The 21,941-nt window shown below is 38.8% G+C and overlaps 1 protein-coding gene across 1 annotated transcript; it reads left to right on the top strand.

Moving 5' to 3' along the window:
• Window positions 1-179: 179 nt before the first annotated feature.
• Window positions 180-19,960, top strand: LOC124265816 (phosphoribosyl pyrophosphate synthase-associated protein 1-like). Its single transcript, XM_046700650.1, has 9 exons — window positions 180-279; window positions 1,080-1,132; window positions 5,397-5,463; window positions 6,222-6,394; window positions 9,643-9,758; window positions 11,228-11,444; window positions 11,619-11,689; window positions 12,167-12,313; window positions 19,424-19,960. The coding sequence occupies exons 1-9, from the start codon at window positions 194-196 to the stop codon at window positions 19,580-19,582; spliced, it is 1,089 nt and encodes a 362-aa protein (XP_046556606.1). The 5' UTR covers window positions 180-193; the 3' UTR covers window positions 19,583-19,960.
• Window positions 19,961-21,941: the final 1,981 nt, after the last annotated feature.

Below are 21,941 nucleotides of genomic sequence, written 5' to 3' on the forward strand. Positions count from 1 at the left end.
GTATTTTGTAAGATATTATTTTATACGAAAACATATTTTGATTAAATCGAAGATTATCACACAATAAAATACGATTTTTGACATAAATGAGCATCAGGACACCCATAGACTGGGGATGAAGGTCAAGGACATTTCGTGTTGTGTACATGAGAAAGGCGAACACGACTTGGATTCGACTTTCTCGGAGTTAGCGATGAGTACTGTATCAACGGGAACAAAATGTCCTATGATTGTTGTGGCTGGCAACTCTCACACGGAACTAGCAAACTCCATTGCAAAGTAAGAATGACAAGTCTTTTAGACTACTATTTTCATGATAGCTGTAAAGCACAAAAAAGTCAGCGTGTTCTGAAATTTGGAGCCATGGATAGGATTGTAGAAGCGCTTCTTGCACCTCAAGGTTTGTGCAGCCTGAGGCAGATATGGATGATATGGCTGTACGTTTGATGGAATATATTAATATATACATAAGGAGATGCCTTACTCCTACATTCCATGAGTGAAATTATCCATTAAACCCGCCTAAATGAAGATTTGAAATTATATATGTTGTCCCTAAATTAGATAAGTGTAATATTTCCGAGTCCAGTGCAGAGATTCAAAGCTCAAACTTTCTGATCCAAAGTCAGACGCCTTGTCCGCATGACCAAAGAGGTTAACCCCGTCAGCAAGCTAACAAGGTGAAGATGTCATCTATGAGATGACTCCATGCCCTGCTACATAAGCATGCACACATTTCATCTTTCATTGATCCTTGTTTAATGAATCAGGTGTATCTGCTTGGAGACAACTAATGTTTACCATCTAAATTCAAATGATATACTCTTCTGTTCTTTCTGACAGCTTTTATGCTCACATGAAGTGTGATTGTGAGAAGATACCTCAGTAAAACAAACTCAGTATCTGATCAATGAAGCACCTCCGCATAGAAACATTCTGGCAGTTAGAGTATTAGCATGCTGAAATTTCAAATGTTCCCTGAGCTAATGAACAATGGAAAGGATAAACATTAGCCTTAAGACCTGCTACAGTACAAATATAGGTTACTTTGAATGTTAGACGTTACTTGTCTGTTTCAGACGTCTGGGCACTAGGTTGGGTGATGCTTCTGTCTACCACAAGACCAACAGAGGTATATGTTGTATAGTGTGATCATAAGCAAACATTAATGTTTTCATTTCACGTTTATGGACATTTCATAATCTGGAGCACAGAGTTTGCAACCCTTGGAATATAATTCCTTTCATCGAGTCAATATGGTAGTTGAATAGATCTATCATAGGTTAATGTTACTTCTTGTATATATATACTGCAAGTACCAGTTGTGTTGATGGAAGATAACTAGGATTGCCTCCTCTCGGGCAATACTGACGGTCTTAACTAGACTCCAGGGCAATACTGGCGGTCTCCGTGGCTACCTTCACTTGTACCTTCACTTTCTTTGGACGCCAGCTGGACCGTCAATTTTAACACTCAGAGTTCCGGGTGTTTGAAGTGTATTGAAGGGCTAGAAAGCGTCCAAAACCCAGGCAGAACATATTTTTGACACGAGAGCGAATCGGTGAAATGCAGCCGGGGTCATGTAGCTTTTAAGTAGTTCCCACAGAAGATATAGTTCTATCTTTAACTGGCCGCTGTCCATGGGTGTACTGTTTAAACGATTAGTGTTCTGGAATCACCACCATCCTAGGTATCTGACGCATAGACGTATATGCATATACTGCACTTGTGAAACAACTATAGATTTATGTGTGTATATAGAATGCATTTGTTAAACACACATTCAAAAATTTGAAATAAAACTCATTTCTGACTCTGTATTTGCAGTGTTTATTAATGCAAACTTGTTCTCGGTGCTGTATGGGTAGGATAATGCCGATGTAATGTAAAGGCCAATTCAAGGGCAAGTATTTCTTTGGGCATTGAATAACGTTTCAGCAAAGATTTGACAGCTCCTTGTCATTGTCAATTTCATCTGTCGGTGAAATTCACATCGTCTCCCGTATTTGCACGTGGACCACGCTTTGCAGTGGTAGTCTCTTTATAGGACGCATATACCGTAAGATACATTACTAGTAACTGTTGCAGACTTTGTTGTGGTCAAAAAAGTCAAGTGTATTCTGCTCACTGTGAGGCTGGTAAACAAACTGCTGGAGAGATCACATTCTGGCAATTCCAGAACACTAATTCTTTTGAATGTACACCTAAAAACAGCGGAGTTACGGCCTGTAAAAGAAGGAACCATTTCTGTGGGCACTGGAAAACCAGGACGTCGGCAGTGTTGCTAGATTTTACGACACTTCCTCCAGCTAAAAAATGCGAAATCCTAATGTCCCTTACTGTTTGTGGCGTAATTGTGGCGTAACTATTGACTTTTACATAATAAGAATGTGAAGCAAAATTGTTCTACATGTTATTGTCTAGAGTTTGGTACCATTAAACATAAAATCCATTGTGTCTTCGCAGAGCTGTGAACCCTATAAAAATGCGTTTTGCCAAAAATTGACCAACTTCCAAGGACAATAACTCTGACACTATTTAAGATATCGACATGCATTGAACAGCCTAAGTAGTCCGGAGTGTGGGCTTTAAAACGATATATAGAACACTATTGTACTATTTGCCGTTCAGGAGCAGAAGATTGTTAAACACAGGCACCGTCAAAAAGGTGCGGAAATTTGCGAAATCGCGAAGGTTGTCTTTGAGTCGTAATGGTGACGTTATTATTGATTTTTACATAACCATGATGTGAAGCAAAAATGTTTCCCATTCAATTTCCTAGAGGTTGGTACTATGAAAAATGGAATCCATAGATTTTTCGCAGAGTTGAGACCTTTTTCTTAACCCTATGAAAATGCGTCTTAGAAAATTCACCGACTTTCAAGGGCGATAACTCCAAAACTCTTCAAGATATCGACATGCCTTGAACAAATTAAGTAGTCCAGAGTATAGGTTTTCCAACGGTGTATCGAACACGATTGTACTATATGCCGTTCTGGAGAAGAAGATTTTCAAAGACAGGCACCGTCAAAACGTAGGAATCGGCAAAAATTTCAGTTTTTTCAAAATTGCGAAAAATCTATCATGCCGGCGAACTTCCGCTATGCGTTGAGTCGCTGGGGAATGATGTTGTCTACATTGAGTGAAAATTTGGTCAATTTATCTCTTATAGTTTTGAGTTATTCAGGTGTAAAGATTTCGACATTTTGGGTTCATCTGCCCTTACCGGAAGCCGGAAGTCGGGATTTTTCAGACTATGTATCAATTTCAGCATACAGGCTATCATCCCTGAAAGTTTCATTAATGAAAATCGACCAAGCGGTTAGGCTCAGGAGAGCTGTCACAAAAATTAAGCAACAAATAATAATAAGAGAAAGAACGGAGCTACGGCCTGTTAAAGAGGGAACTATTTCGTTGGGCATTGCAAAGTCACTCACGGTGCATCGCTGCTATATTTTACTGGCTTCCTTCACCTATCTCACCAGCTATCTCACCACTAACCAAATGCTAACAGTCCTAATGGTCGTGGTTTGTGACGTAATTGTTGAATTTTATATGACAATAATGTGAAGCAAAATGTTCCCAATTCAATTATCTACAGTTTGGTACCTTAAAAAACGCAATTCATTGTGTTATCGCAGAGCTGTGACATTTTTATGAACCCTTTGAAAATGTGTCTTAGAAAATTCACCGACTTCCGAGGGTGATAACTCAACAACTATTCAAGATATCAACATGCCTTGAACAGGCTATGTAGTACGGAATGTGGGCTTTACAACGATATATCAAACACAATTGTACTATATGCCGTTCAGGAGAAGGAGATTTTTAAACACAGGCACCATTAAAACAGACAAATCGACAAAAAAATCAGTTTTTCCAAAATTGCGGAAAATTTCTTCTGCTGTCCGACTGATTTTATGCGTTGAACCGATGGATAATGGCGTTGTCTACATTGAGTGAAAACTTGGTCAACTTATCTCTTATAGTTTTTGAGATATTGAGGGTGAAAGATTTTGAAATATTTTGACATTTTGGTTTATCTGCCCTTACCGGAAGCCGGAAGTCGGGATTTTTTCAACATGGTATCAATTTCAGCATACAGACTATCATCGCTGAAAGTTTCAAGAAAATCGTCCTAGAGGTTAGGTCAGAGCTGTGACATTTTTATCAACACTATAAAAATGCGTTTTGACAAAATTGACCAACTTCCAAGGGTAATAACTCCGACACTATTTAAGATATTGACATGCCTTGAGCAAACTAAGTAGTCCGGAGTGTGGGCTTTAAAACGATATATAGAACACTATTGTACTATTTGCCGCTCAGGAGAAGAAGATTGTTAAACACAGGCACCGTCAAAACGCAGAAAATGTGCAAAATCGCCATTCTTGTGCTTCTGTCGTAATGGTGACGTAATTATTGATTTTTACATAACCATAATGTGAAGCAAAAATGTGTCCCATTCGATTACCTACAGTTTGATACTATGGAAAATGGAATCCACTGATTTTTCGCAGAGTTCTGACCTCTTTTTAAACCCTATGAAAATGCGTCTTAAAAAATTCACCGACTTCCAAGGGAGATAACTCCAAAACCATTCAAGATATCGACATGCCTTGAGCAAACTAAGTAGTCCAGAGTATTGGTTTTCTAACGGCGTATCGAACACGATTGTGCTATATGCCGTTCTGGAGAAGAAGATTTTCAAACACAGGCACCGTCAAATCGTGCAAATCGGCAAAAAAATCAGTTTTTTCGAAATTGCGGAAAATCTATCATGACGGCCAACTTCCGCTATGCGTTGAGTCGCTGGGGAATGATGTTGTCTACATTGAGTGAAAATCTGGTCAATTTATCTTTTATAGTTTTTGAGTTATTCAGGTGTAAAGATTTCGACATTTTGGGTTATCTACCCTTACCGGAAGCCGGAAGACGGGATTTTTTCGACTATGTATCAATTTCAGCATACAGGCTATGATCCCTGAAAGTTTCATGCAAATCGACCAAGCGGTTAAGTCAGGAGAGCTGTCACAAAAAACGTCCAAATAATAATAATAATAATTCGGATAATAACAGTAGGTCTTCCAGACTTTCGTCTGAAGACCTAATAATAATAATAATTCGGGTAAAAACAGTAGGTCTTCCAGACTTTCGTCTGAAGACCTAACTAGTACCTCTTGTTTGTCATAAATGATGATGAGATAGAGATATCACAATGGATCACTCGATTCATGTCATCGTCGATCAGATCTATGGACCATGGGTTTCATTACAACCTAAACCTATATATACTGATCAGCGATAAGGCTTGACTAAAGTTCTAAGGAACCCCTTTCTCTCTCTCCTTTATTGTTGTGAAATGACTATACCTGGGCTCCGGTGTTCTGCTTCAGAGACAACTGTAGAGATCAAGGAGTCTGTGCGAGGGAAGGATGTCTACATCATACAGACTGGCACAAAGTAAGTCACCCTTAATCTTGTTATGTAGACGTACAGATAAGCTGCGTATCTGCTTAAATTACTCAAATATATATGTGAAAACTCAATTCTTCTTAAGGCTATTGCATACAAGTACGCTTGAAATTTTGTAAATACTCAATAAATTTGATCTTACATGCGTTCACACAAAAATGTCGAATCATAGCTTGCGTACTGATGCATAGATAAAATAACAGGTATATTCAGAGGTTCTATTTCAACACATGAACTTGTCATCTTGCAGTCTTTCTTATCATTTCTCATATTGCAGATCCAATATAAATATCATTTAACTTTATTATATACTGAGGGAAAATAATAGGGGATCACATGAAAGGACAAGTGTTCCTTAATTTTTCCCCAGATTTCTTCACAAGCTTTGTATGGCACACTTGTGAAGAAACCTGGAAAAAAATATAGGAACACTTGTGCTTTCATGGGATCCCAAATTTTTTTCCCAAAGTATATTTTTACAATTAATGGAAAATGGCAAAATACCAAATTGAGTTTGAGTGAGGTGGGTAGAATTTATTTGGTTACTCAAAGGAAAATTAGGATACCCAATTGAGATGGAACACAAGCGAGTACATAACTCAATGACCCAAAAAGTTATCTGGAGCTCTGTCTAATGCCTCTCCGAACAGATTATTCCTATGGTTCTTGATATATTCATGAACATGATAAAATGGATAAACATGTTATAAACAATGAAGATAACTGCTCCACCACTCTGATTGCAGGGATGTCAACAATGACATCATGGAACTGCTCATCCTCGCCTACGCCTGCAAGACCAGCTCAGCTCGCAACATCATCGGCGTTATACCGTATCTACCCTACTCCAAACAGAGTAAGATGAGGAAGAGAGGCTCTATTGTCTGCAAGCTGTTAGCCACCATGTTGGGCCGATCAGGTACACATCAACATCCTTGTTTATATCATCACTTTTCAGTGTGTTACAGACATATCCTGTATATCAGGCCTGACTCAAAATATACTGTTCACAGTGTTACATATATATCTTGTGTGTAATGGATAACTCATATCATCACTATTTTGTGTGGTGGAGATATATCTTGTAAATTATGTCTGACTCATATCATCATGTTTCAGTGTATGACAATATATATCCTGTATATCAGGTCTGACACATATCATCATGTTTCAGTGTATGACAATATATATCCTGTATATCAGGTCTGACACACATCATCATGTTTCAGTGTATGACAATATATATCCTGTATATCAGGTCTGACACATATCATCATGTTTCAGTGTATGACAATATATATCCTGTATATCAGGTCTGACACACATCATCATGTTTCAGTGTATGACAATATATATCCTGTATATCAGGTCTGACACACATCATCATGTTTCAGTGTATGACAATATATATCCTGTATATCAGGTCTGACACACATCATCATGTTTCAGTGTATGACAATATATATCCTGTATATCAGGTCTGACACATATCATCATGTTTCAGTGTATGACAATATATATCCTGTATATCAGGTCTGACACATATCATGTTTCAGTGTATGACAATATATATCCTGTATATCAGGTCTGACACACATCATCATGTTTCAGTGTATGACAATATATATCCTGTATATCAGGTCTGACACATCATCATGTTTCAGTGTATGACAATATATATCCTGTATATCAGGTCTGACACACATCATCATGTTTCGGTGTATGACAATATATATCCTGTATATCAGGTCTGACACACATCATCATGTTTCAGTGTATGACAATATATATCCTGTATATCAGGTCTGACACACATCATCATGTTTCAGTGTATGACAATATATATCCTGTATATCAGGTCTGACACACATCATCATGTTTCAGTGTATGACAATATATATCCTGTATATCAGGTCTGACACATATCATCATGTTTCAGTGTATGACAATATATATCCTGTATATCAGGTCTGACACACATCATCATGTTTCAGTGCATGACAATATATATCCTGTATATCAGGTCTGACACACATCATCATGTTTCAGTGTATGACAATATATATCCTGTATATCAGGTCTGACACATATCATCATGTTTCAGTGTATGACAATATATATCCTGTATATCAGGTCTGACACATATCATCATGTTTCAGGTCTGTGCATGACAATATATATCCTGTATATCAGGTCTGACACACATCATCATGTTTGAGTGTATGACAATATATATCCTGTATATCAGGTCTGACACATATCATCATGTTTCGGTGTATGACAATATATATCCTGTATATCAGGTCTGACACACATCATCATGTTTCAGTGTATGACAATATATATCCTGTATATCAGGTCTGACACACATCATCATGTTTCAGTGTATGACAATATATATCCTGTATATCAGGTCTGACACACATCATCATGTTTCAGTGTATGACAATATATATCCTGTATATCAGGTCTGACACACATCATCATGTTTCAGTGTATGACAATATATATCCTGTATATCAGGTCTGACACATATCATCATGTTTCAGTGTATGACAATATATATCCTGTATATCAGGTCTGACACACATCATCATGTTTCAGTGTATGACAATATATATCCTGTATATCAGGTCTGACACATCATCATGTTTCAGTGTATGACAATATATATCCTGTATATCAGGTCTGACACATATATCATCATGTTTCAGTGTATGACAATATATATCCTGTATATCAGGTCTGACACATATCATCATGTTTCAGTGTATGACAATATATATCCTGTATATCAGGTCTGACACATATCATCATGTTTCAGTGCATGACAATATATATCCTGTATATCAGGTCTGACACATATCATCATGTTTGAGTGTATGACAATATATATCCTGTATATCAGGTCTGACACACATCATCATGTTTCAGTGTATGACAATATATATCCTGTATATCAGGTCTGACACACATCATCATGTTTCAGTGTATGACAATATATATCCTGTATATCAGGTCTGACACACATCATCATGTTTCAGTGTATGACAATATATATCCTGTATATCAGGTCTGACACACATCATCATGTTTCAGTGTATGACAATATATATCCTGTATATCAGGTCTGACACACATCATCATGTTTCAGTGTATGACAATATATATGGTGTATATCAGGTCTGACACACATCATCATGTTTCAGTGTATGACAATATATATCCTGTATATCAGGTCTTACACACATCATCATGTTTCAGTGTATGACAATATATATCCTGTATATCAGGTCTGACACACATCATCATGTTTCAGTGTATGACAATATATATCCTGTATATCAGGTCTGACACACATCATGTTTCAGTGTATGACAATATATATCCTGTATATCAGGTCTGACACACATCATCATGTTTCAGTGCATGACAATATATATCCTGTATATCAGGTCTGACACATATCATCATGTTTCAGTGCATGACAATATATATCCTGTATATCAGGTCTGACACACATCATCATGTTTCAGTGCATGACAATATATATCCTGTATATCAGGTCTGACACACATCATCATGTTTCAGTGTATGACAATATATATCCTGTATATCAGGTCTGACACACATCATCATGTTTCAGTGTATGACAATATATATCCTGTATATCAGGTCTGACACACATCATCATGTTTCAGTGTATGACAATATATATCCTGTATATCAGGTCTGACACACATCATCATGTTTCAGTGTATGACAATATATATCCTGTATATCAGGTCTGACACACATCATGTTTCAGTGTATGACAATATATATCCTGTATATCAGGTCTGACACACATCATCATGTTTGAGTGTATGACAATATATATCCTGTATATCAGGTCTGACACACATCATCATGTTTCAGTGCATGACAATATATATCCTGTATATCAGGTCTGACACACATCATCATGTTTCAGTGTATGACAATATATATCCTGTATATCAGGTCTGACACACATCATCATGTTTGAGTGTATGACAATATATATCCTGTATATCAGGTCTGACACACATCATCATGTTTCAGTGTATGACAATATATATCCTGTATATCAGGTCTGACACACATCATCATGTTTCAGTGTATGACAATATATATCCTGTATATCAGGTCTGACACACATCATCACTATGGACCTCCACCAGAAGGAGATCCAGGCCTTCTTTGACGTCCCAGTTGACAACCTCCGAGCCTCTCCATTCCTCGTTGACTATGTTAAGGAGTTCGTGAGTAAAGAAAAATATTACCCTTGCTTTTGATTATTCAAGACTATTTCAGAAAGGTAAAAAGGGGTTTATCATAGTGATTGGTTACAGTTGATTTGATTGCACAGGGGGTGTTGGGGTAGCCTAATGGTTAAAGCGTTCCCTCATCACGCCAAAGACTGCTGTTTGATTCTCTACATGGATACTATGTGTGAAGCCCATTTCTGGTGTCCCCCCGCCATTGATATTGCTGGAATATTGCTAAACTCAGCATAAAACCATAGTCACTTACTCACTGCACACAATCCACTCTCACACCAATCTCATTGAACCAAGACGTGAAGACATGTCATTACAGCACACATCAGAACAACATTATGCAAATTTTAACCAACCAATGAAATGGCTTGCAAGTGAACTAAGGCAAGTAAAAAAATTACTTATTCAAAATATGGCATTAGTTTCAATGCCATTTCCATTCAGGACTACACTTTGAAAATATTTGATGAAGTTCTTGATTCAGAATGTGAAATCTTAATGATGGATGAGATTGTCTTGCAAACAGACTATGAAAATTCTCATTTCAAAAGTTAATCCCAGTGATGAGAGAGAGAATATGATTTGGACCAGATCAGTAAATCATCTTCTAGAGTTCTCTCGTTTGGGATACCAGGTGATAGTGCTTTTGAGGTTGCAAGACAACACATGGCAACTGTCACTTTCCTTATCTGGTACACAATGCTCTGATTGGTGGGATGAAAGGTTGTTCAGAGGTGACCCATAGTAGCATGTTGTCAGATTTCTGTGGAGGAGTAGTGAGAACTAAGATCTGATTGCAAAGAGATGGGACAAACTATGACCCTGTCAATTTTCAGGAATTTAGGAAATTAACATTGAAGGTGTCAGCCATGGTAGGTATACAGGTTGGATTTTACCCAGCAACCTGTGTCGGTCATTAGAGGTGACCAAGTCAGGTGTCAGGTTACTCAGTTGATTGGTGACAGGGATGATCATGTGTATTCATACCCTGATACCTTGGATCATTTCTCACAATAATGATCACTTGAATGTCTGGTCTAGTCTTGATTATTATCAGGCTACCATCTTGTAGATGTTATATCAGTGATGTTCTCAAACAACAAATGAACAAAGAAACAAAGAAAGAAAGATGTCATCATGGACAGTTAAATTAAGTTTATGTGACTTTTGTCAAAATTGTGTATTGATGCTGAAAATATATATTTCTGTGGTATCTTCTGCATCAGTTTGAACAGACCGATTTCACTTCCAACTTCAGGACATTTGGTTTGGTTACTTGTCAAACATAGCACTGGTTCAATTCATGGCTTGGTACAGTTTGTTGTTTTGTTTGGTGCCATTGCTAGAATATTGATTAAAAATATTTTCTGGTAACTTTTTGGTACTGATGGACTGGAAATAGAGACTGTACAGGACACCAGGTTAGGTGTTCTTCTTTCCTGGGTTGACAGATTCCCGACTACAGGAATGCTGTGATAGTTGCCCGGAACCCCAACTCAGTGAAGCGAGCGTCCTCTTACGCAGAACGGCTGCGACTCAGTATTGCCGTCATCCATGGGGAGGAGAAGATTGAGGAGTTGGGATGTGATGGGAGGAACTCTCCCCCTCCCCTGCCGGAGGACGAACAGCTCCCAAGAAACCATGAGTTCGGAATAGAGACTCTGCCAAGTAAGACCTTGCAGCCTTTCTACATCAGATATGATGGAAATGTAAGCTTTGATTTTGTGCACTCGTCTGAGATTTGCTTATATGTCTGACTACAACACTGAAAGATATATACTGAATCATAATGATTTTGTTGTGTTGCATATTTCTGGATGTCAACTTTTATATATGTTCCAGCAATACTAGCGAAAGAGAAGCCGCCCCTGAACGTGGTGGGAGACGTCGGCGGCAGGATAGCCATCATTGTGGTGAGAATTAGGGGGTCTTCGGAGGGGATGGGGCTAGGGATCGGCTCAGTGGTTACTTCATAATCTAAGTGGGACATCCTATTTATTCCCAGATAAAACCCTTTGTATCACATTAGAGTGATCTTGCTCACCCCATTAAAAGGGATGTTTATGTTAATGGGAATTTGGGTGTGTATCATAATGTTCGCTGTATGAAACCAAGTTTCTTGAGTAACAAAAATGGAAATTCATGAGAAAAATAGTAAATGGTCTCAGACCTTTCCAAACATCACTGTGATAGCATTCCCAAAGACATAGCAAACACTTATACATGTCTCTACATTTTCAGTTAGAGGACAAATTTTAAGATTGTTGTAATGGCTACTCTGGAGGCAACAATGCTACTGAGTGAGGAACGTGTTTTGAAGGTGTTGGTGTGTTATGGAGGGGAGACAACTCAGTTGTGACCATGCTGATACATACTGTTATGGTTTGCAGGATGACATGATAGATGACGTGTTGTTGTTCGTGAAGACAGCTGAGGCTCTCAAGGAACGAGGAGCTTACAAAGTGTACGTTATGGCTACACATGGCCTCCTTTCATCAGATGCACCGAGACTCATTGAAGACTCTTGTATCGATGAGGTTAGTCACTTGATGTCAAATGTTTTTTTGTTCTGGAGAAAGATTATAAATCATTTGTTAGATACATGTGATAGCAACACATTTTTGTGTCAATTTCTGTGTCAAGAGTTATGGATGTCACAGACTGAATGACAAAATCTTTGATTTTTCCTTATCCTGACTCATGCTTATTGCTTGTCTTCTTCTTCTTGCGAACATAGTGGAACACGTGTATCTCCCAATTGAAGTTCCCTTCAATTAAAAAATCACTAATTAGCACTCACCACGAGTTACCTCCCTTACACAAGCTCGGGAACGAGGGCGCCACCTCAACCCATGTGCCTCACTCTCTCCTTCTTCGCCCAGTGAGCTGGACGTGAGAGCACCTGTGTCTCCCGACACACTATATCCTTTATTTATATTTAGTTTAGTACCTCTTATATTCATTTTTTAGAGGTGTAACTAGTATCCTTATTCAACTTGCATTGATTATTAGTCGTGTTTCTGCTGTTTTATTCACGGTTTGCCGTGTTTGTTCAGCAGTTTACGTTAATGAGAATCTGCACAGGTTGTAAACTACGTTATTCCGCTACCGATCTACATTTAAAATGCCCTAGTTGCATTACTCCATGTTCTATTGTTTCTCGCTGTAAATTATGTATTAATTTACCAATTTCTGCCTTTGATAAATATTTATGTTCCGTTTTGAGACGGAAGGCAGATAAATCTCGGAAACAATCTTCAGTCATGGCTAATAGATCGGAGTCAGATATATCCTGGGTTACCTTCGGGGATAAGCGGGACGCAGTCCGCTATATCCTAGAAGCTTTACCTGCATCCCAGGACGCTCCTTCATCACAGTCTAAGACTAGAAGAGCTTCCACGTCGTCTCAACGTACGCTCCGAACCCCCAGGTCTACAGCTTCGTCAAAAGGGAAATCCACGAAGGCTACTAAAAAAACTTTGCTTCTGATATTCAGAATTATGTTTATATGATGATGACATTCCGATTATCATTCCAGATGTACGTCATAAGAAGTGACTAGTATCGGCTACCGTCACTTCAGCGCAGATCAACATGCAACCAGAGATGCCTACGCTGACGCCGGAGATTATAACTGAGGGTCCCGTCACTATCACAGAGAGGACACCCTCAACGCCAGCGCAGACCATCTCAGACGACCTGGTCAACCAAATCATGAGACTGATGGAGGACCGTTACGGTTTACAGAGGCCCCAGAGCCACGGGCCCCAGAGCCCAACCCATAATAAGTCATACAGGGCCCCAGAGCCCGCCTTGGCTTCGCGTAGGGCCCCAGAGCCCACAAATGCGCCTCCGCGAAGGGCAACCCAGCCCGTAGCTGAACACTTCGCTAAGGAAGTCCCAGGCCAGCCTCGCATCGCTGAAGGAGCTAGAGCCTCACTAGTTGCGAGGGACATCGCGGAGAAGGAGCGCTTTGCCGAGCCCACACCCTGTAGAACACAGAGGTCGTTCGCGGAGCAAGCGCTCATATATTGAGGGACATCGCGGAGAAGGAGCGCTTCGCCGAGCCCACACCCTGTAGAACACAGAGGTCGTTCGCGAAGCAAGCGCTCATATATTGATCGGACTCTAGACACTTCGCTAAGGAAGTCCCAGGCCGCCTCCGCGAAGGAGCTAGAGCCTCACCAGTTGCGAGGGACATCGCGGAGAAGGAGCGCTTCGCCGAGCCCACACCCTGTAGAACACAGAGGTCGTTCGCGGAGCAAGCGCTCATATATTGATCGGACTCTGACTCGATACTTTCGCAAAGGTCGCGAAGGCTAAGTGGCTCCAAGTCTACTTCACCCAGAAGATCTAGAAGGGATACTTCGAGATCTTCGCGAAGTCCCCGGCGTTCGCCGAGGAAGTCTCCTCCAAGGTCTCCATATACTAGCCACTCGTCATATATAGCCACTCGTCAGTCCGTTCAAGACATCGCATGAGTTGTCTATCAACTGTATGCCATATGCCGTCTACAAGCCTACGCGAAGACAATTGCACAGGCTATTTACAACACAGAACGTCGCTGTATTATTTTATCAACAGATGAAGAGCCTAATTAAGGATCTTCAAGCCGACTACCTACATCAAGGGCATCAACGACGTTTCGTAGACCTTCACAGGAATCAACATTTCCGTATAGATTGCTAGGTATGCAATCCCGGACTACGATACGATTATCTACATGCGACCATTACGCAGATCTGCAGACAATTCAGTAACGAAATTGAACAGCAGCCTTGTTACAGCGAGTAAAACTCATAATCGTCAACGATTTCCTGAGAAGAAATATGTACAACAAGTTCAGCTTTAACAGTCTACAAGCTGACAACTTGCAAGTTTATTGAACCTTATATAAGGAAGTCGGAATTATCTTCAAGACTGAAGTTACTTTCACGACAGCCTGGAAAATAACCTACCCAGCATTAATATTACAGAGCGAGGTATTTCGCTACCGGAGGTTTCGCTACAAGCTTACCATTAACCCTCAAACACGTGGTCACTCGGGTAACTTCGAAGCTACGGGGAAGACCGACGATTGTTCTAATATCAACGTCGGCACTATATTATACAAGGTTCCTTTTCCTGCTACACCGGTGACATCACAGCTGGGTACTCTACAGAATCAAAATGCCTTGTTCTGATTGGACCGAGATGGACAACGCCCTACGCAGAGGTCGATCATAGTTCACAGTTCAAGACATAGGTTGCAAGTGACAACAATATATCAGTGAACGAGCAAGCCTCCTTACAGTCCAGCTAATCTGAACCTTCATGATTGGGCTGCCTTCTTGAGGTTAGAGACCTCCCCTGTCAAGTAAGGACGAGGGCACGGCAGTCAGGCGTTTTTTTTACATAAAGTTCAACGATGGCAGTCACCCTTGGTTGTGCACCTACATCGTCAAGGACTTCGCAGCGAATTTACCTTGACGACGGGATACAAGTGGATCCAAATCCATAACGTCTCAGACTACAGTTGAATTCATCATCAAGCTACTAACACAACTAGATGGTTAGTAAACCTACTTAAGTTGGACCTAGAACCTTCGCAAGATCTGCTAATTCTAGGTTTTGATTTGTAACGGCGCAGAATCGTATAATTGTACCGGAGGACCATGGATCAAGATCCAACAGTCATTTCCACAAGCCTTACTATCTCCTCGCTACCACTACGACAGTGGCAGAGCCTGTTGGGGTTACGACTTCAGCTCAAGACATGACAGGCAGAGGCAGACTACAATTACATCCGCTATAAGTCATCATCAATTCGCATCTAGATCTAATCTCTACCGCTCAATTTACCGGTTCAGGTCAAACCTCATCTACTATGGTGGACCAAGAGATCAAATGTTTGAATAGGCGCCTCTCGCTAATAGAGCTGGAATCGATAACACTTCTCTACGATGTGTCACTACAAGGTTGGGGAGCCCATCTTGCCAACAGGACGGCATCAGGGCTATGAGCAATCAAGAGAGCAAATTACACATAAATCTGCTAGAGATGCAAGCAGTAATAAACGCCTTTAATGCACTGGAGCAACTTACTACAGTATACCCAGTGGATGATTCACACAGTCAATTCGACAGTGGCGTTTTATGTGAACAAACTAAGCTCAACCAGGTCCCCGAACCTATCGACTCTATGTTTTCAATTGTTCGATTTAATCGACAATCTCAACATACATGTCAGAGCATATCACATTCCAGGAGCAAAGAATGTGATAGCAGACGCCTCTCGCACACACACATACCATCACGACAGAAATGAATGCTCCATACAGAGATATTCACTCAAATTATCAAGGAAATAGGAACTACACTAATAGACCTATTTGCCACTCGATTCAACAAACAACTGACAACATTCGTATCGCCAGTTCCAGACCCACTAGCATTGGCAACAGACGCACTAAGCATATCGTGGGAAGGACTCAACGCGTACGCTTTTCCGCCACCAGCGTTAATCTCACAAGTTTACTCAAAATCAGTCAAACGCAGAGCCTCCATCTGAATTTGGTCGCGGCCTACTGACCAGCGAGAACGTGGTTTCCAACTCTTATTCAAGAAATCGGACAACCAATACTACATCTTACAGAGTGCTCGAATCTGTTAATACATCCGCGACACCAAACAAGCACGGAAAGCCAGAAATATTCCAACTTCACGTATGGATTGTATCATATGCGGTCTGAATACAAGTTATTCAGCCAGAGCGCAAAGCAGTCTAGCTTGCCCTGCGTGAACTCAACTTGCAACTTATAATGATGACAAATGGCACAGTTTTGTCAATTATGCTGCAAAGGAAGGATTTACAGCTAGATATGCTACTCATCCTCAAGTGGCTGACTACTTATGTTATCTACGCCAGACTAAGATTTTAAAAGGCTCAACTTGTCCACCTATCTTGCAGCAATAGCTCTGTCATAACTGAGAACGGGCGTCAAGTTAACCTAAACCCAGTTACTCGCCTTTGCTACGAAGCTTTCGATTGAGGATTAAAACGGAAGTTTCACGCCCAACTTGGGATCTGAATATAGTGCTCCAACACCTCACAAGTGAGGTTTATGAACACGCTTTGATGATATACTTGGACCCCATGATACAATGAATCTATCACGATGGCCAGTAAGAGCACTGAAAATATATCTCCACCGAGCCAAACAGGAGGGAAAAAATTCAAGAGATTTATTTCTCTATCAACAAGCTACGCAGACTGAAGTCTCACGTACTACTATCTCCTTTTGGATCAGAACTGTCATACTACGTGCCTACAAGACTGCAGGACTCGACCCTCCAAGAGCTTCTAATCCTCATGATATTAGAGCACTAACATCTACACTTGCTCTACACGACAAGTGCTATTGATATACCATATTGGAGGGTTAATTCTGGAGATCCGATATGGTGTTTGCCAACCACTATCTGAGAGATATCACCACCAAGGACGTCTCAGGTATCCACCAATTCGGTCCCATGGTCCTCGCACAACAGTTGACAGTTCCTCGGAGAAGATAAGTCAATCTTACAGATTTCTACTTATCTTATAACAGTACTAAATAGCTACATGCTATATATATTTAAAATGTATTAGCTAACAAACTCTACAGGGTTTTTGCTATTATATATGTAGCTTAAGTTAATTATATCTTAAGCACAGTACTATACTCATGTCATAAAAATATATTAGCTAACAAACTCTACGGAGTTTTTGCTATTATATATGTAGCTTAAGTTTATTCATATCTTAAGCTCAGTACTATGTTTATATCATATAAGTATATTAGCTAACAAACTCTAAAGAGTTTTTGGCTATTATATATTTAGCTTAAGTTTCATCATATCTTAAGCATTATGGTTACATTATAACATGTATTAGCTAACAAACTCTACGGAGTTTTTGCTATTATATATGTAGCTTAAGTTTATTCATATCTTAAGCTCAGTACTATGTTTATATCATATAAGTATATTAGCTAACAAACTCTAAAGAGTTTTTGGCTATTATATGTTTAGCTTAAGTTTCATCATATCTTAAGCATTATGGTTACATTATAAAATGTAATAGCTAACAAACTCTACGGAGTTTTTTTGGCTATTTAGGTAGCTTAAGTTAATTATATCTTAAGCACAGTACTATACTCATATCATAAAATATATTAGCTAACAAACTCTACCAAGTTTTGCTATTATATATATAGCTTAAGTTTTATTCATATCTTAAGCTTAGTACTATGTTTACTTCATAAAAGTATATTAGCTAATAAACTCTAAGGAGTTTTGCTATTATATATTTAGCTTAAGTTTAATCATATCTTAAGCTCAGTACTATGTTTATATCATAAAAGTATTTTAGCTAACAAACTCTAAGGAGTTTATGCTATCATATTAACAAGCTTAAGTCTATTAGTCTTAAGCATTGTATTAATGTTATATATACTTTTATCATAATAAGTAAATTATAATAACCTTTATATGGCAGCTGATAAGTTAGCAGCAGGAATTCATCAGTTCAGTGCCTTTATGAAGTTCCCATAGGGTTATTACAATCATCACAGTTCAAATCACTAATTATTACAATCCAAAGTATTATATATTCCCACCTCCTTTTCCGTCGGATTCTACAAGCAATAAGCATGAGTCAGGATAAGGAAAAATATGTAATTTTTAGAGTAAAATTGATATTTTATACTTATCCTGACTCATGAGGTAAGCCCTCCCATCTTCCCCACATAACACTTTGGATTTCCCTGGAAATTCAAGTGTTGGGCTCAGTATATGAGGAGAGAGTGAGGCACATGGGTTGAGGTGGCGCCCTCGTTCCCACGCTTGTGTAAGGGAGGTAACTCGTGGTGAGTGCTAATTAGTGATTTTTTAATTGAAGGGAACTTCAATTGGGAGATACACGTGTTCCACTATGTTCGCAAGAAGAAGAAGACAAGCAATAAGCATGAGTCAGGATAAGTATAAAATATCAATTTTACTCTAAAAATTACATTTCTTGTAAAACGTTAAAAATGTTCCTGTAATTACAAGGAAAACCACAAAGTGAAAATGACCAGTAACAACATAAGTCATGGTAAAATGATGACACTTCTAATTTATGTTATAAGGGTTACCCTAACTCTTGCAACAAAACTTGGCCAATGTTTGTCTGATTTGATTTCTTCAAATTTTGAACCATTTGTCATATCCTGTTTTTGATTTCATGGAAGTTGGATCAAATGTTCAGTTGAGGTTATTTTTGTGAATATAACCATTGATATTACAGTCCAACTAGTTTTACCCAATCTTATATTATGGAAACAATGTTAGTATTCACAATCCTAGTGTCATCATATACTGATGCATATATTATACTTCAGACAGAGCTATGTGTATAAACTTACTGATGGTTTTTTGGCCATGGATGGAAATACATAAACTTTGGTGATTTAGGTAGTTTGTGCTTGAAATAATTATTGACTGATGTGCTTTGTATGTGTTTTTTACCAACTTTGTGCATAATATATAGTATAGATGAGAAAGACAGCCCCCTAGCAGCCTGTTCTCTTGGCAGTTTGACCAGGACAATAGCCAACCTGATGCAACTGTTTTTGTGTCTCTGCCCAGGTGGTTGTGACAAATACTGTACCTCATGAAGCCCAGAAGATGCAGTGTCACAAAATCAAGACAGTAGACGTCAGCGTCATGCTTGTCGAGGCCATCCGTCGGATTCACCACCGAGAGTCAATGTCCTACCTCTTCCGAAATATTGGTGTAGATGATTAACTGTGTATGAATATGAGGAATGTCTTCATTCATGATCTTGTGTTGACCTTTCTGTATCCTACAGAGGTCAGTGTTAGCTAAAATGGTCTCATGCTTGAGAAAGTTTCATGATGTCTTAGAGTTATGTCCCCTGTGTGTTCAAAAGTCCAATAGGTTCCTCCTAAGTTTGTGTTAATACCTGAAACAAAACTGCCTAAAAGTTTTCGAAATAAGGAACGAAAAGAGGTCTTTGCAAATACAGTGATATGAAAAAACAATGTAGGTCATCCCTTGGTTAGAACGCAGAAAATACCAAGGGGGAGCTATCATTTCTGAGAGTGCTGTGTTACCATGGTTATATGGGTATTGAAGTGTGCCCTTAATTCTTGTGATTAAGTTCAAAAACATTTCTTGTGGTGGTAACAGGTGAAAGTTTATCTTATATTTGGGCTATGTGTGATGGAAAACAGTTTTCAAATTATTCTCAGATCTTGCGTTTTTGTCATTTAATTGCCAAACATCAGTTAGAAATATGTTTTGAATTGATAAATGTTTTTGTACCAATATATTTTGTATTGAATGACAGATTTATTTACCATTCATATTTTATGTCAATGACATTTCATAATTAAAGTTTGTAAATTGTCTCTATTTTCTCTACATGACTGTCTTTTAGTTTGGACTTTGATATCCACACTTAAGTGAGCCTTACGATGATGAAATATTTTTTTATCTGACCTGACACTCATATGCTTCTGCATAATGTATTTTGATAGGTGATACACCAGTGATAGTTTGAGCCAGTGGAATATAATTTCCATACAAGTTAGTGGTAGAATGGTGCAAACATTTTAGTAAGACGGAGTTGTGTCCTTTGGACACACACAGAGACCCATGATTGTGGGTGCAGATCTCTCTTTAACATTTTATTTTTGTAGGTTTTCCACACCATAGCCATTCTCCTAGCATCATTAGAATGGTAAATGTCTGAGACTGGCATCACTTCAGGCTTTTCTCTCACATTCAGGTTACATGCATCGATATAAGTATAATATTGGTCAAAGTGGCGTTAAACCAAACTCACACCCAGTATCTGTTAATGATGGCACTTTACCAAGTGATGTAGGTTGTTTTAGCTGGGACATTTTGTTGATTCAGTGTGATCAGATATTGAAATGGTTAAAGATTGTTAATTTGTTTCATTTGTGCATGTCTGCTGGTAAATATTGCTGTATATGTTCCGCATCTCTGATTTTGTCAACCCTTTGACAGGTAAGTGGCATAGTCAAGACTTTCTTTTTAATTGTTTCATACGCCTAGAAGAATCATAAAAACAGATTCTTCACTGAATGTTTAAAATGTGCATATGTTTCAAATACTGTGTGTGTGGAATCCATATACAAGTTATTGTCCTATATATAACACGGTGTGCACACATACTCCTGTATCAGTTATTGCCCCGTCTGTGACAGCTGCTCACCCAACAGGTTATCTAATTTAGGCCACATGGTACAACAATGTCTTCTTAGCCATACTGCATTTATCTAGAACATGCCCAGCATTTCAGTTCATCTTCAGGTGGTGGTTGGCAGGAACAAGATGTTTTCCCTCAAAGATCTTTTATGCAAATTCAATTTCATTAGATTCAAAGGATGATGGTAGCAATGATATAGTTGGTAAATGATATTCAAGGTAAGCTCATAATCAAAACATGTATGATGCATTCAAATAAAACAGGTTAATGAATGTGTTTGATTTCCACCAATGCTTCCTATATTTTCCTTTTCTTGCAAATGATTGACAGTAAATTAGGTTTTTGATTCAGGTTTTTGAATATGACTCAGTAGGAAAACTTGACATAAAACAGTTTAATGTTACATGTTGTGTATGAATGAGTCGGAGCTGCCCCCAACCTATGACTAATGTAGGTAATACTGTCTTAAGCAACAGTACTTCTGAATGTTTTCTTGTCATATCTTACATCAGGAAGTAGTTTGTATCCTAGAATTGTCTGTTATTTTGTTGTCATTGATTCACAAGTAAATTTTCAATCATATATATTTGAAACTTGCTGAGTATTGTATATGGTTTGGATGAGTTGATGTTTCACAACTTGACTGTGAGTGTAATGGAGAAAGTGGTCCGAAGATGCAGCTGGAATCCTGGTTTGCTGGAATTATAGTTTCAAGGTTTGTTTGCACTATACCTAAGCTCGTGGATCTCACAAGGTTCGGTACCTGTATCGCCGCCTTCTTTCCTCCTGGATTCAAACTGACACTCGGTGATATGACTGGAATACTGTTCACAGAAGAGTTAAACCCACGTCGGTCTGTTGCTGGTGTTATCATGAAGTGTTACAATCTCAGCATTTCTTATTGTT

The sequence above is a fragment of the Haliotis rubra genome, unplaced genomic scaffold (genome assembly GCF_003918875.1).
Source record: "Haliotis rubra isolate DU_JTF1 unplaced genomic scaffold, ASM391887v1 Scf997, whole genome shotgun sequence".
NCBI classification, from domain to species: domain Eukaryota; kingdom Metazoa; phylum Mollusca; class Gastropoda; order Lepetellida; family Haliotidae; genus Haliotis; species Haliotis rubra.